At 47.6% G+C, this 14,481-nt stretch overlaps 1 protein-coding gene across 1 annotated transcript in view; it reads right to left on the bottom strand.

Moving 5' to 3' along the window:
• SNX30 (sorting nexin family member 30) overlaps window positions 1–14,481 on the bottom strand; it is a 91,972-nt gene that overhangs the window by 7,853 nt on the left and 69,638 nt on the right. The window contains exons 7-8 of the mRNA XM_080668956.1: window positions 12,921–13,007; window positions 152–304 (exon numbers count right to left, since the gene is read on the bottom strand). Coding sequence (XP_080525082.1) covers window positions 152–304; window positions 12,921–13,007 — 240 coding nt within the window. The remainder of the gene's footprint in view (window positions 1–151; window positions 305–12,920; window positions 13,008–14,481) is intronic.

The following is a 14,481-nucleotide window of genomic DNA, read 5'->3' as shown; positions in this document are numbered from 1 at the left end:
TGCAGGGGCTGCTAAGGATAAAGTAAAATAGGGAAGGAGTTGGAACTGACAGGATCCCTAATTCTGGGTTTGACAGGCCCTCCCGAAAGGCTCTGCCTATGGGAAACACTTCCTTAATGAGAGGGCTGTGGTCCTTCGGCGTGCCCCTTACCTTCTCATAATATTGGATGTTCTTGTCAGCCATTCCCATGAGCAGCTGCCGGAAGTCCTGCCTCTTGTTGTTCTGCCACCTCTCCATGTCGGCTTTCAGGTCAGCATTGAAGCACTCCATCCGATCCTGACATTTCTCAACATCCGTGGGCACCTGAAGGGCAATGCAGAAGTGGGTGAAACTGGTCTCTCATGCCCCAAACTGCTCTGCTCACTCATTTGTGAAGGGCCAAATCACTACATTAAAATGCCATAAACCCACTCTCTCCTCTGGAGGCATTTACCTGAAGGCAGAGCCCATTGTTTTCAGGTCTAAGAAGGAACTCTAAAAGACCACCCTGACCCAAATTTTCAAACCCATCCAAGCATAAGGGACTTGTGTGAAACACACACCCCATTTACAAACAGAAAGAAGAAACACTGTAATCAGAGTCATATATCTTTGGTTCCTTTTTTTAAAATGTAAAAATGTGTATAGATTTTGCAATAGCCAGCAGGATTTGGTATTGCCCTGCGAGTTTCCCATGTCCAATAATGGAACTAGAAAAAGTTCTCCCATATCAAGTGAACTATTCCATTAGTTCTCATGCTTGACAATGTCTATCTACATTAATCAGAGAATTAATTGCAATAATACGACTGTTGGACAGCTCCCTCTTCTGAACCCCACATTACATATAATCTGGAGACTTGTCTATGCTCCCCAAGATAGCAGATTACCAAAAAAGAACAGTTAAAGTTAGGCAATTCTGGGGAAGTAAGAGAAAAATTACGTATGCATGTCAAACGAATATGAAATACAAATTAAAGTTTTTCTGAAAAAAGACTTTCTCAAAATGGAACAAAGTCTGAATTTCACAACTTTCATTTTGCTTTGGTGAGTTTTATCCATCCTACACATCTAGACAGAGAACCCAATATTATGAAAAGGTATCAGGAAATTTTAACCTGGTTGCCAAAGCACTAGGCTAGATTCTCTCCTAACTCAAGAGCTCCACTGGGCCCTGATGGTGGCCAGGGGCTCCAGGTGCCCAAAGCTGGGTCAACACCCACCTGCCAAAAGCTTCCCAACAACAAATAAGGCCTTATACATTTTGTGTGCCGGGTCCTGTGAACCCCAATGTCTCCAAGCTGTGGGTCATCTTCAGGGTCAATCTTTACCAACCAAGGAATTTTTATACTCTGGCCTTATGGGCAAGGAGCCAACCCAGAAACAGCAATAATGGTGAGGCCAAGCCTGAGGGAGCTGGACACCTTCAGGGCCTCTACAAGTGCCGAGGGCACTGGCCATCTGCCACCCAGACCACTTGGAGATGGCTGCAGTACACAGGAGCAAGGACAGGAAAGCAGCTTAGGTGAGGGGATCTGAGAGTGCGTGGCATGGAAACTAAACCTGGGTAAGACAAGGATGAGTTGGAGAGAAAGAGACAGCAAGGCATCCTAGGCAACTCGAAAGGGAAGAACTTTTTGAAGTATGGTAGCAACCATACTTGGGTAAAAACTGCTGTTTGAATTTTAACCGCTATTCTGGTTTCTGCACACACTTACTTGCTTAAACGATAGGGTAGTTACCTCAGCACATAAATCCATCCCACATCACAAAGGTTATTTTCCTGTGCCTGTGGACCAGAACCACAGGAGATTGATTCCCACTGACTCAGGAGTTGAAACTGCAGACAACTTTTAGAGATTATTAACTTTGCTTAATTCTGCTTCTGTACAATCTGCTTTCGCAAGATAGGTCCACATTCCAATCCGATGTCCAGCAGGATGTGGCTGGGGGCTCGTTTAGAACAAAGGAAAATTTTTGTGGTTTAGACCTTTAAAAGGACTGCCTACACCTGAAACGGCGCGGTCGTGAGGGTGGCCACCTGCGTGTGGTGCTCTCGCAGCCGTACTGGCCAGCTCAATAAATCCTTGCCTACTTTTTTCAATCAATCAGCAGCCTCCGGTGGTCTTATTCTGACTCCAGGGTTCGACCCCACAACACTTTTCTCTTTAGAGGGGAAAAGGAGCCTTCCTCAAAGCACGGAAGCTTCTGGAATTGCAAACAAACTTGACTTTTTCTTCTGGTGCCATGCCTGAAGTCACCCTTGCCTTTCCCTGCTGACTCACCCATTACTGTTGGCCACCTCGGGGGAAACTGAAACAAGAGTGCCCTGACTTTGCTGCACCGGAGCCATTCCCCCATAAACGTCCAGTTAACTGGCCCCATGGACACCCACGGGGCCAGGGTCTCTGGCCAGGCCTCAGCTCCCTGCAGGCACAGTCCAGTTCCCTTATTCCTCTCGTGGGCACTGCTCAGTTTAGCATGTGGGTGAGTGAGTGCATGGGAGCAACTTCCTGTTTGCTTAGCAAAACTATTTCAGCAACGAGGAAAAGTAAAGCTCTGAAAAAAGAACCTCGTCGGGGGGCACAGGGAGAAGAGGAAGGCTCAGCTCTCTGACTCAGAGGAGTTCCTTCATAGGAAAGGGGAGCTGCTCATGGGGGTGGAAGCTCTGGTTGACCCACAAAAAATCAAGAGTCAGGACTACAGCTCTGGAGTTTATGATCGCCCCAGCCTGGCTTTGGGAAATATTTTTAGCTCATCATTCTCACAACATACTCCCCAGTTGGCAGTGAGGAATCTGAAAGTGCGTAGGTCTCTACAGGCAAACTTATCTCAAGTTGCCCACAATCTACCTGGGAAGATGCTCCCACTGCACTCAGAGCCCTATGATGAGCAAAATGTAAGGCGGAACTAGAAACGAGTCCAACTGGGATGAGGGATCGGGCTTCCTCGAAGATATTCCACTGAGGCCACTCTTCAGAGAAGTGTGACGATTGGGGAGAGGGCACTCTAGAGTACAGTCCGTGCAAATGACAGAAGTGAGACGGCACCAAGACCTACCTTGGAACAGCTCACAGGCCACAGTGCCCACAGAGGCACAGAGAGAGAACTCCAGCTGGTGAGATTGGTGGGGGCGGGGCATAAGCCTGGGGCTCTTCCTGAAGGCCAGGTTTTCTGGGGTCCATTTCCCTCATGCCCCCCTTTTTTTTTAAATAGAAAGCCTTGTGCTTCCTCCAACTGTATAGACCGTTATGGGGCCACATTTCCGGAGTCTGAATATGGCATCTACCACTTGCTAGACGGGCAACTTTGGGCTTCTCTATGCCTCAACTTCTTTCTCTGGATAATACTCTCCACTTCGCAAGGTTGTTATGAGGTTAAATGAGATAGAATGTATAAAACACTTGGTGCCTGGCATATATTAAACACTCAATAAATATTTGCTCATTCTGGTCATTATCAACATTATAATCGAAGTTCATAAAAGATAATCTCTCATTTGCATTGTTCCTTAGGTCAGAATATTTTATTGAGCTTTATTCCATGTCTGATTAAAAAAATATACTTTTTTGTTTTCCAAATATAAACTATTATAATATAAGCAAATATAGTCTTTCAAACTTCATGTACTCTTCACCCTTGCTACCCAACCCAAGATTTCTCCAGAGATTGGAGATGAGTCAACACCAAACTCTACTGTCATAGATCATCCCTGGCACCCTGGAACCGGGGCAGTGGCTGTAACTCCAGGAGGGAGGGCATAGTTTAGATCAACCTAGTGCAGATAGAACTGACAGACTTGGCAGCCAAATGCATGTGAGATATAAGATATAGAAAGTCAGATAAGAGCCTGAAGTTTCTTTCTAGTCTGGGTGACCAGGATAGCAATAGTCCACTGTAGGGCTCACGGTAAAGGACAGGACCACAGATCAGATAAAGGTGGTAGCTGCAGCCACGGGAAGAGTGAGATCCGCCCTCCACAAGAGGGGGCTGAAACAACTTAACAACAATAAATAACCTGATTTTAAAGAGCAAAGGACTTGAACAGACATTTCTCCAAAGAAGACACACAAATGGCTAACAAGCACATGAAATGATGTTCCACATCACTAATCGTTAGGGAAATGCAAACCACAATGAGACCACTTTACACCCATTAGGATGGTTATTATTGAAAACACACACACACACACACAAAATAAAAAGTGTTGTCGAGAATGTAGAGAGATTGGAACCTTTGGGCACTGTTAGTGGGAATGAAAAATGGCACAATCATGGAAAACAGTGTGATAGTTCCTCAACAAAAAAATAATAATTATAAGATGATACAACAATTCTACTTATGGGTATATACCCCAAAAACCTGAAAGCAGGGTCTCAAAGGTATATATTGAACACCCACGTTCATAGCAACATTATTCACAATAGCCAAAAGGTGGAAGCATCTCAAGTGCCCATCCACAAATGAGTGAAAAAGCAAAATGTGGTATATACATACAATGGAATATTATTCAGCCTTAAGAAGGAAAGAAATTTTTTTATCTCACTCGAGGATATGTTTATTGATTTGAGAGAGAGAGGAAAGGAGAGAGAAAAAAACATGGATGTAAGAGAGAAACATCAATGGTTGCTTCCCATACACACCCAACTGCAAGCTAGTATATGCCCTGACCGGGAATTGAACCAGCAATCTTTTGGTGTACAGGATGACACTCCAACCAACTGGGCCACCAGGCCAGGGCAAGGAAGTAAATTTTGACACATGTTACAACATGAATGAACCTTAAGGACATTATGTTATGTGAAATAAGCCAATCACAAAAGAACAAATACTGTCTGATTTATATGAGGTACCTAGAGTAGTCAAATTCATAGGGCCAGAAAGTAGAATGGTCGTTTCCAGGGACCGGAGGAAGGAGGGACATGCAGAGTTGTTGTTTAGTAGGGGGAGAACTTCTGGTCTGGAAGATGACAAGAGTTCTAGAGATTGGTTGCACAACAATGTGAATTTACTTAACACATTTGAACTGTGCACTTAAAAATGGTTAAGATGATAAATCTTATGGTATTTTGCCATGATTTAAAATTTTTAATATATGAGGGAATAGAAGAGGAGGCTGAGGAAGGGAGGGTCGATGGGTAGAACTCATGGAGAAGCCTATATTTATAGGGCTAATAAAGGAACCAGCAAAGGTCACTAGAAAAGATCGTCACAGAAGCAGGAATGAGTCAGAGAGAACAGAGCCCTAGAAACACAGGGATGGATAGAGGGGTTAGATGAGGGGGAAGAGGAGGGTTTAAAGAGAAGAGAATAAGAGGAATTGGGGTGAGCAGCCTGAAATGACTAGCTACTGAAGTTGTCCAACTTCATCAAGAGGAGGGCCATTGGCATCAGACACTCAGGATCACATTCTTCTCGCTTTTGTTTCTTTTAGGACAGTGTTTTTGTGACAATCAGTTCACTGACCAGAAACATCCAGCATTCCTTTTTATCGCAATGTTTTAATTTTCTGACTGAGGTATTGTTAGAGTTGTGCTATCTTGTGTCTGAAGGATGCTGAGATGGCAATATCCAATGCTAATGGTTGGGTGCTGCTTATCACAAGCCACCAAGAAAAAAAAATCACCAGATTAGACCTCAAAGGCAAGAAAAACTTCTAAATAGAGAACAAGACTGCTTTTTCTTATCGGGTTCCCTATCTCGCATGAGAACATCCACTACAGAATATGGGTTATTGAAGTGATGAGAGAAGGGTCACATGGGGCTAAAGCATTTGTGTGTGTTGGAAAGCAGGTGGTAATGTAAGTTCATACTACATTCACTTTTAAATGTATGATTGAGTCCTTTCCATGTACCTGGATTTCTAGGCCCTGATATAAATCCCTACCCAAGTGTCCTTGGAGGAACGCTGCAGATGTCATATTATCTGCTCCCACGATGACGGTAGATTGAAAAGTCCCCAAAGGTTATATAAAGCAGACATGATCCCAAAACCTGGGGGAGAGGGGACGCATGGCTGCCATGGGACAGGTGCCAGGACCAATGACAGAAGCAATTCAAGATGGGAATCTTCTCGGCCGCATGCTGCCGGGTGAAAGGCGGGGCAGAGCTTCCTAACAGGTTCTGTGTGAATGACAGCAACACTGACCCCAGCCCTCGGGGAAGCCAGAGTCTCAGGCTGCTCACCTCCAGCTTCAAGCAACCCGGTCTGTTTACCCCAGTGTGCCACACAAACATTTTCATTTTCTATGTGAGCTGTGAGATGAAAAAATGTTGAGAAAACACTGAGACAGGGTCAAGATTGAGAAACAATGGGTGCCCTGAAAGAATGCTTTTTAAAATATATATATTTTTATTGATTTTAGAGAGGAAGGGAGAGGGAGACGGAGAGAGAGAGATACAAACATCAATGATGAGAGAGAATCATTGATCGGCTGCCTCCTGCACACCCCCCACTGGGGATCAAGCCCACAACCTGGGCATGTGCCCTCGACTGGAATCGAACCTGGGACCCTTCAGGCCAATGCTCTATCCACGAAGCCAAACAGGATATGGCTTTTTTTTTTTAATTAAGGGAGAAAAAGAAACGAACTTCAGAGAATGGCAGGTGAGGAGAGCAAAGAAAGGGCACAGGTGAGTCAAGAGCAGATACACTGAGAACAGAGGAGCCCTCAGATCACCTGATCATGGCTGAAAGGAGCAAGCAGACACAGAGACTGAAGACTCAGGAGAAGGTCCATGTTCTTTCTCTCCCTCAGTCCCTCTAGCACTCATCTATACATGCTTACAGAAGCCAGGACCCTCCTCCCCAAAGACTGCTGGGAGCCCGAGCAGTAGGAATAAAGGACTCCAACTCTGAAGCAAGACACATCTGAGGGCCAATTCCTGCTCCACCACTTGTTAGCTTTGGCACATACTCTATGTATGTAATTCCCCTGAATCCTGGCTCTTCAGCTGTAAGATGAGAACAACCACACCCATAGGGGTTGAGGCAGGAATTACATAAGATAAGGGAGGTGACAGAGCCTGCCTTCTTTGGCTGAGGTGACCTGCCTCATTAGTCTGGCTTTCGAACCCAGGCTGAGATAAAGGCTGCTGCGGGGAGAGCTGGGAAACCTCAGGCCTGTCTGTCCTCATGTGGCGGAAGTACCTGGAAACAAGGACACTCACTTAACTAACTCCCAGGTCTGCAGAAGCTCCAGACCAGAGTCTCCTTGCTCCCATCTGCCACCTCAGAGCTGGACTTCTTGCTCCTGGCACATCTCCACTCACCCAGAACGTTGACCATTCTGTAGTCCTAAGAGCTTTGTCCACAGCCTTGGCGAGATCTGTCCAAGTGACCCTAAGTTCTCTCTACTTGTGCTCAACCTGAGAAGCAACAGCTCAGTCCCTCCTGTTTTCTGCACCCACCCCCCTCCACGGGACACACCTCCACACTGACCTCCACACTGACACGACCATTCCCAAAGCTCCTACACCTGGCAATACCCAATTCAAGGCCACCAATGGGCCAGGGCCTAAAAGAGCACCCCCTCCTCCCTTTTACCTTTCAAAAATAAATGTAAGGTTTTTAGAAAGCCTTCTCTCTTGGCATCCCTTCTTTGTTCTTTTTTAAACTAGCCACACTTGACAATATTAGCATTGAAAAGTCAAATGCAGAATAAACCGCACATTTCCTCCGTGGCCCACCCTCACGTTCACATTAGGGTAGGTATGCTTCCTGCCCCATTTTAAATGCAATTCCCGCCCCTCTTTGTTTCCAGCAGTAGCTTTGGTATCTTCAGTGGCTTGTAAGGAGGGTCAGATTCACAGGTTCACACACGCCTGTGGTTCTGACAGATCCAGCCCAAGGCAGCGGCCATGACTAAGAGCCTGTAATTTCTCCAAATTCAAAATTAAGATGAAGAAAGCCAAGTATATGCCATCCAAAGCTCCATGCTCCATCTGCCTGAGAACAAACCACTGCAGAATCTGCTGAATTTCCTCAACCTAAACATAAAGCAAAACTTCACATTCTCTGACACTAACATTTTCCCTCACTGCAGAGGCCTCCCAGCAGCTGGGCCACAGGGCTCCCTCCTTCATCCTCCGGACAGCCACTCTTGTTCCAGCCAAAGGAACAAAGAGAGGAAGGGAGAGGGAGAGGGAGAGGGAGAGGGAGAGGGAGAGAGAGATTGAAGCATCAATGATGAGAGAGAATCATTGACTGGCTGTCTCCTGCACGCCCTCTACTGGGGATTGAGCCTGCAACCCAGGCATGTGCCCTTGACCAGAATTGAACAGTGAAGGTCGTGGAGGCCCACGAGGCCATTTCCTTCTTCTGGGTGATGGGGAAGTGGTCAGATTTTGCTACTAGTTGTGGCTTCACAAAAATCAACTTCCTCAGTCTTCAGAGCAACTTTTCAAGATTTCACTTCAAAACAAGAAGGCCCTAGCCCAGCAGTGGGCAAACTACGGCCCGCGGGCCAGATCCGGCTGTTCTATCCGGTTCTCTTGCTCTCCCCTCCGCTCCTTTACTTTGAATTTATATTAGTTCACACAAACACTCCATCCATGCTTTTGTTCCGGCCCTCCAGTCCAGTTTAAGAACCCATTGTGGCCCTTGAGTCAAAAAGTTTGCCCACCCCTGCCCTAGCCCTTCTCAGGTCTTCTGTTAACGTGCTCAGACCTGGACCCTCCCCTGGGAAAACTCCCCATTGTTCCTCTCCTTCCCTCATCCCTGTGATGGGCCAGTGAACAATCTTACTCCCTCTATAACTTACTTACAGCAGAACTCATCGAGACCTGGGGTAAAGTCAGCCCTGACCCACTTCCTGATATCTTGACTTTCATCTCACCAACAGGAGCTCTGGAGAGTGAAGCTCAAAACCACATAAAGCAGCTCAGCTGGTGTAGCTCAGCGGTTGAGCATCAACCCAGGAACCAAGAGGCTGCCGGTTCGACTCCTGGTCAGGGGCACATGCCCAGTTGCAGGCTCGATCCCCGTGGGGGGGGCATGCAGGAGGCAGCCAATTGATGTTTCTGTCTCATCTATGTTTCTATCTCTCTCCCTTCCTCTCTCTCTAAGAAAATCAATAAAAACACATTAAAAAACAACAACACATAGCACATGTCCTGGCCAGTTTGGCTCAGTGGATAGAGTGTCAGCCTGTGGACTGATTCGATTCTGGTCAAGGGCACATGCCTGGGTTGCAGGCTCGATCCCCAGCAGAGGGCGTGCAGGAGACAGCCAGTCAATGATTCTCTCTCATCATTGATGCTTCAATCTCTCTCTCCCTCACCTTCTTCCTTCCTCTCTGAAATCAATAAAAATATATTTAAAAACAAACAAACATATAAAACAAAGCACAGCAAAAGCTTTAGCCATTCACTTCCCAGATGTCTTTCTACTGCTGAAGGGTGGTCAGAGGATAGGTGGTTGGGAGGAGTGGGAAAGCAGAAACCTTAGGACACAAAGAAATAATGCCTAAAAAATATGTTTAGACAAAAGAATATTTTTTAATCATGACAACAAACTCAGCAAACACGGTCAGCATTCCTACTAGTGACAAATGGAACTCAAATGGGCAGCAGAGGCTCCACCAGTGGAGCACTTGGGACCACATCCAACACTGTGCCCATCTCTGCACCCACACAGCAGTCACAGGTCTGAACCCCACCACGGCTAATGAGCAACCCAGTCCAAGCCGGGGCCGAGCTGGGATTTGCATCCAGGGCCGTCTGATTCAAAATCCTGTGCTCTTTCTCCCAAACCATAGTCGACTTGGACTGACTGCCCTCCTCTGCCCACCAATGGAGCTGCTGCCCCAGATCCAAACTGGTGGTACAATTTGTGCTGCCCCCGTTACAACCTCCATCGGGCTAAATATCATAATTCCAACTAGGTAGCAAAGTTAACTTCGGCAGGGCTCAGCATGGCACCAGAAAGAGGGGTGATGAAGACAGCCTGACGCAGCTGCTAAGAGGACGTAGCTGTGTCTGGACCCTGCTGGTTCATCTCATGTGCTGGAAAGAAACCTGCTCCTCTGTAAACTCCTGTGGCCGGCAGCATGAGTCGGATGGGTCAGTGATGCTCCAGGGAAGTGAGAACAACAGCAGCAGGAAGATTTCAACGCCCACTGGGAGAAGAGAAGTCACCCAGTCCAGCAAGAAGGGGAGAGAGCATGAGGCAGGAGCCCCACAGCTTGGCTAGCTAGGACTCAGGAACCGGAACCAGCAATTCCCACTGCTCCATCTGCCCTGAGACAGGTGTGAACTTCTGCAGCCAGCAAGCCAGGACATAATCAAGATTTAAATGGACCTATTATTCACACCCTTTGGCTCCTGCCTTTACAAAGACACTGTCCCACACAGGACCGGACATATACTAAATGACAAAACCAGCCTCTAAGAAAGCTTGTATTCAGGGCTGAGCAGGCACGGATGCTGACACAACTATTTAAGTGGCATCTTTTAAATATAGGGTCCTCAGCTTGCAAACTAGGCCAGTGGTGGGACTTGCCATCTCCCTTTCCCTCCCTGGCCAGGAAAAGTAACATCTATATTTATATTTGGGATCTAAATTGTAAGAATGAACATTTAAAATATATAAACACAGTATTCTGTGTCATTCCTTTTTTGTTTTTTGTTTTTTTCATCCTCACCAGAGGATGTTTTTACTGGTTTTGAGAGAGAGAGAAAGTGACGGAAAGAAAGAGAGAAACAGTGACATGAGAGAAGCATCGATTGGTTGCCTCCCTTACATCCCCTGGCCAGGGGTCAACCTGCAACCTAGGTACCTGCCCTGACTGGGAACTGAACTTGTAACCTTTTGCTCCAACCACCTGAGCCACCCGGCCAGGGCTCTGTGTCATTCCTTTAAATGAGACTGAGACATGGGCTCAGCAGACAGCACCATGTTCCAAAATGTCACAGGGCCAACCGGACTGGCCAATGAGACAGGCAGCTGGGAGGTAGAGGACAACCATGTGCACAGCTGTATTCCCATCATCACCTCCCTTGTGACACACAGTATGGAAGAGGGTACCTCGCTCTCTGGCCAAGTTCCAGCTGCCAACACCGGGCCAATGATAAGAGGCCCCATCTTTATGGTTGTACTCTCCGTTCGCAGCCTTCACTCTCTTGTGTAGACACTATGGGTGACACTGGATGCAATGCCTCAAGTGTATTGCCTGCCTGCTGTGTCAAGCACACTGGATAAAGATCTTTGCACAAACAAAAATAGGCAGTTTATTGAGATGCTTTGTGCCTTGTTTCCTTGTTCCCTGAAATGGGGAAAGAACAGTGCCTTCCCTCTGATGACTGCTGGGGTGATCATGTGAAGCATAAAAGCCTAATATGCTAAGTGTCTGGTCGTCTGGTTGTCTGTTCAACCAATCAAAGCGTAATATGCTAATGATATGCTAAGGCTGCTCACCCGCTCACTATGATGTGCACTGACCACCAGGGGGCAGACAGTCAACCAGTCGACCAGTCGCTATGACATGTACTGACCATCAGGGGGAAGATGCTCTGACTGGTAGGTTAACTTGCTGCTGGGGTCGGCCGAAGATGCTCTGACTGGTAGGTTAACTTGCTGCTGGGGTCGGCCGATGGGAACTGAGTGAGATGGGCCGGACACGCCCTGGAGCCCTCCCGTGGCCCCTCCCTGGCTGGCCAATCTCCTGCGTCCTTCCCTGGCCCCAATCGTGCACTGGTGGGGTCCCTCAGCCTGGCCTGCGCCCTCTTGCAATCTGGGACCCCTCAGGGGATGTCAGAGAGCCAGTTTTGGCCCGATTCCACAGGCCAGGCCGAGAGACCCCACTGGTGCATGAATTTGTGCACCGGGCCTCTAGTAAACATATAAAAGTACTATACAGCGTCAGGTGTGCCATTTCTGAGGTTTGGGTTTCAAATTCCCAAAGCCAGTTCTTTCTAGACAATGAGAACCAAGGCAGAGGAGGAAACCCAAACAAACGGTTCTGTTGTCAAACTATTTCCCTGAAACGGGGCCCCTGCTATTAATCTAATAACATCCCCTATCCCACCTCTTTTTCAAAAACAAATACACCTTCCAATTACAAACAAAAAGGAGCAGAGTGACATCACGATAGCTGGCAAGGTTCTAAAGTCCGTGTGTGACCCCCTGCTGGCTGTGTGACCTTGGGCCTCAGTTTGCTCATCTCCCAATGGGAATAAAGATGGTGCCTGAACCATGTGACTGTTGTATGGCATAAATGAGACAATACAAATATAAAGCGCTAAGCACACTGTAAGCACTTGCTTGTTGGCTGTTATTGCTCTTGTTTTGAATCCTGGCTGGTGCGGGGGAGAGAGAGACAACAAATGGAGGTGATACAACAGTTGTGAGTGCTTAGATAGACCCAGCGCCCTGGAGCTGGACAGCATCAGAAACTAGATCAGTGCTTTGCAAACTGTGTGCTAAAGGAGCACTTTCTGTTGGCTTTTCCCTGCAATCCAACCACGCGGTAGTGCTACTGTGCATAACCAGTGTGTAGCTTGCTCCACGTGCAAATCTCCATGCTAGTGTGACACACTCGTCCCGAGATTTCAACACAAACCACAGCACCTCCTCTCAGCTTCTATACCTTCCCGTCATGGATTGGCAACAGTTTGTGGACCAGTCCACAAATCACACTTTTGAAAACCCTGATCTAGACTGCTCTTCCCCCTTCTTCTCAATCCCATTCACAGAGAGAGGAACTGGCCATGGTTAGCAGAAAACTCAATCCCAGGAAACAGCAGAAAACTCAAGCTCAAGGCCCATGAGGAACACCCAGAAATAAGGCTGAAAGGGAGCAAAAGAGGGAATGGCAGCAACACAGCCCAGCTGGCACCGAGCGCCTCCATGGTTCCCAGGTAGGGTCAGGCCTCACTGGGCTCCAGCAGGGATTTCAGGGTGCAGCCCGAGCAGCCCGCCCTCCCTGGGGGCTCCCTGACCTTGGGGCGGTCCTCCTTTCTCAGAGCCACGGCTTCCAGTTTGGCTTCGTACTCCGCTTGCACTTGGTCCCTCTTCTTCAACACGCTCTGTGGGAGGCAGAAAGGGGAAGCATGTCACACAGAGTTCACAACAGGGCCTTCAAGCCCCAGGGACTGTGTCTTCACCCCATTCCTCCCAAACCATGGCCCCCAGGCCCAGCCACGTGCTCCTAGGATAGCTTGGCTGTGCGTGACATGTGGCATGGACTCTGGAGGAGGCAGAGTTTTTGCTGTTGTTGTAAACTTGTTTACTAATATTAATTCAAGCAAACATTTTCCAACTGGGGAAGAGAGAGGGCAAAGCTGGTACAAAAGGCCTTCTGAGACATGAGCTTGGGTGAGAGAGAGATTAAAGACTTATCCCCAAACCAATTCCAGGAGGAAACAATAACAACGTATAGAAACATTTTTTACTATATTTGAATAAAATACAGTCTTATCCATAATTTTCAAACTGATTTTCCACTTTAAGGAGAGAAGGAGAACCATTCTGAGAGACAGCTTTCTAGTGAGATAGCTCAGCCCAACTCTGAAAGTGATAGGATTCCGGGGAAGGGCAGGTGGGGTGACCAGTGCCCATCCATCGCCATGGTGAGGAGAGGACTCTCGGCTGAGAGAGAATGGCACTGTGCAGAAATGTGGAGCTTGGCAGGTGACAACGTACGATGTTTTCTGAACTGTTCATGGAAAAGTCTAAGCCAAGGGAGTTGATCCCTGGCAGGCTGATTTGCTCACTGATCCATTAGCCACTTACTTACATGTTCTCCAGGCTAGGCCAGGTACACAAAGAGCCAAGAGGCCAGTCCCTACCTGAGGGGTTCCAGAGGGGGAAGAGGTGCAGACACAGTGCGAGGCTGCAGGTGCTCGATGAGCTGTGTGCAAGTCCAGGACGCCTGCCAGTGAGCCTGCCAGAATGAGTGGTAAATGGGCCCAAAGCCAGGCAGCAGGACGGAGCTAAAGTGACAAACCAGGTGCTCAGGATGCAAAATTTAAGGAGACGCTCACCCATGAGCATGAGTGTCTCTATAGATCACGGAGGCCTGGCTCTTCGACTGAGACACCAACAGGTAGACCAGAAAAGCATGCAGTTCACATGCTAGGGAAGCCTCTGGGTGACATTCTAGGGAAGCATCATCCAAGGGTTTCTCTTTTCTTCTTTTCATAGGATTACAAATGGCAAACTAACAGTGGTAAGAATGTCCTTCCCCACTAATTCCAAAGTCACGTTGCTATAACAGCTCCCAATCTTTCACTTCTCCCCAGTGTGGGGACGGTCCAGCAGAGTGCGAGGTCGAGTGGGAAGGAGCCATTTCTTGGCTAAGCTGGGGGGTGGAGGAGCAGCTTGTGCTGAAAGGTGGTGAGTGGCTCCATGGCTGAGAGCACTCTGGGGACAGCCTTGGAATGGAAATTCAACACCCAGAACCTTAAGTCTTCCCCTAAAGTAAGAGTTCATTGGAGATGTGTTTTACCGTGAGAAGAGAACACGAGGTCAAACCTGCAATGGCTTATTTTCCATCGTTTG

This window comes from Plecotus auritus (assembly GCF_963455305.1).
Source record: "Plecotus auritus genome assembly, chromosome: 5".
Classification (NCBI taxonomy): domain Eukaryota; kingdom Metazoa; phylum Chordata; class Mammalia; order Chiroptera; family Vespertilionidae; genus Plecotus; species Plecotus auritus.
Note: the sequence above shows the minus strand (reverse complement) of the source record. Positions and strands in the feature narration are given on the sequence as shown.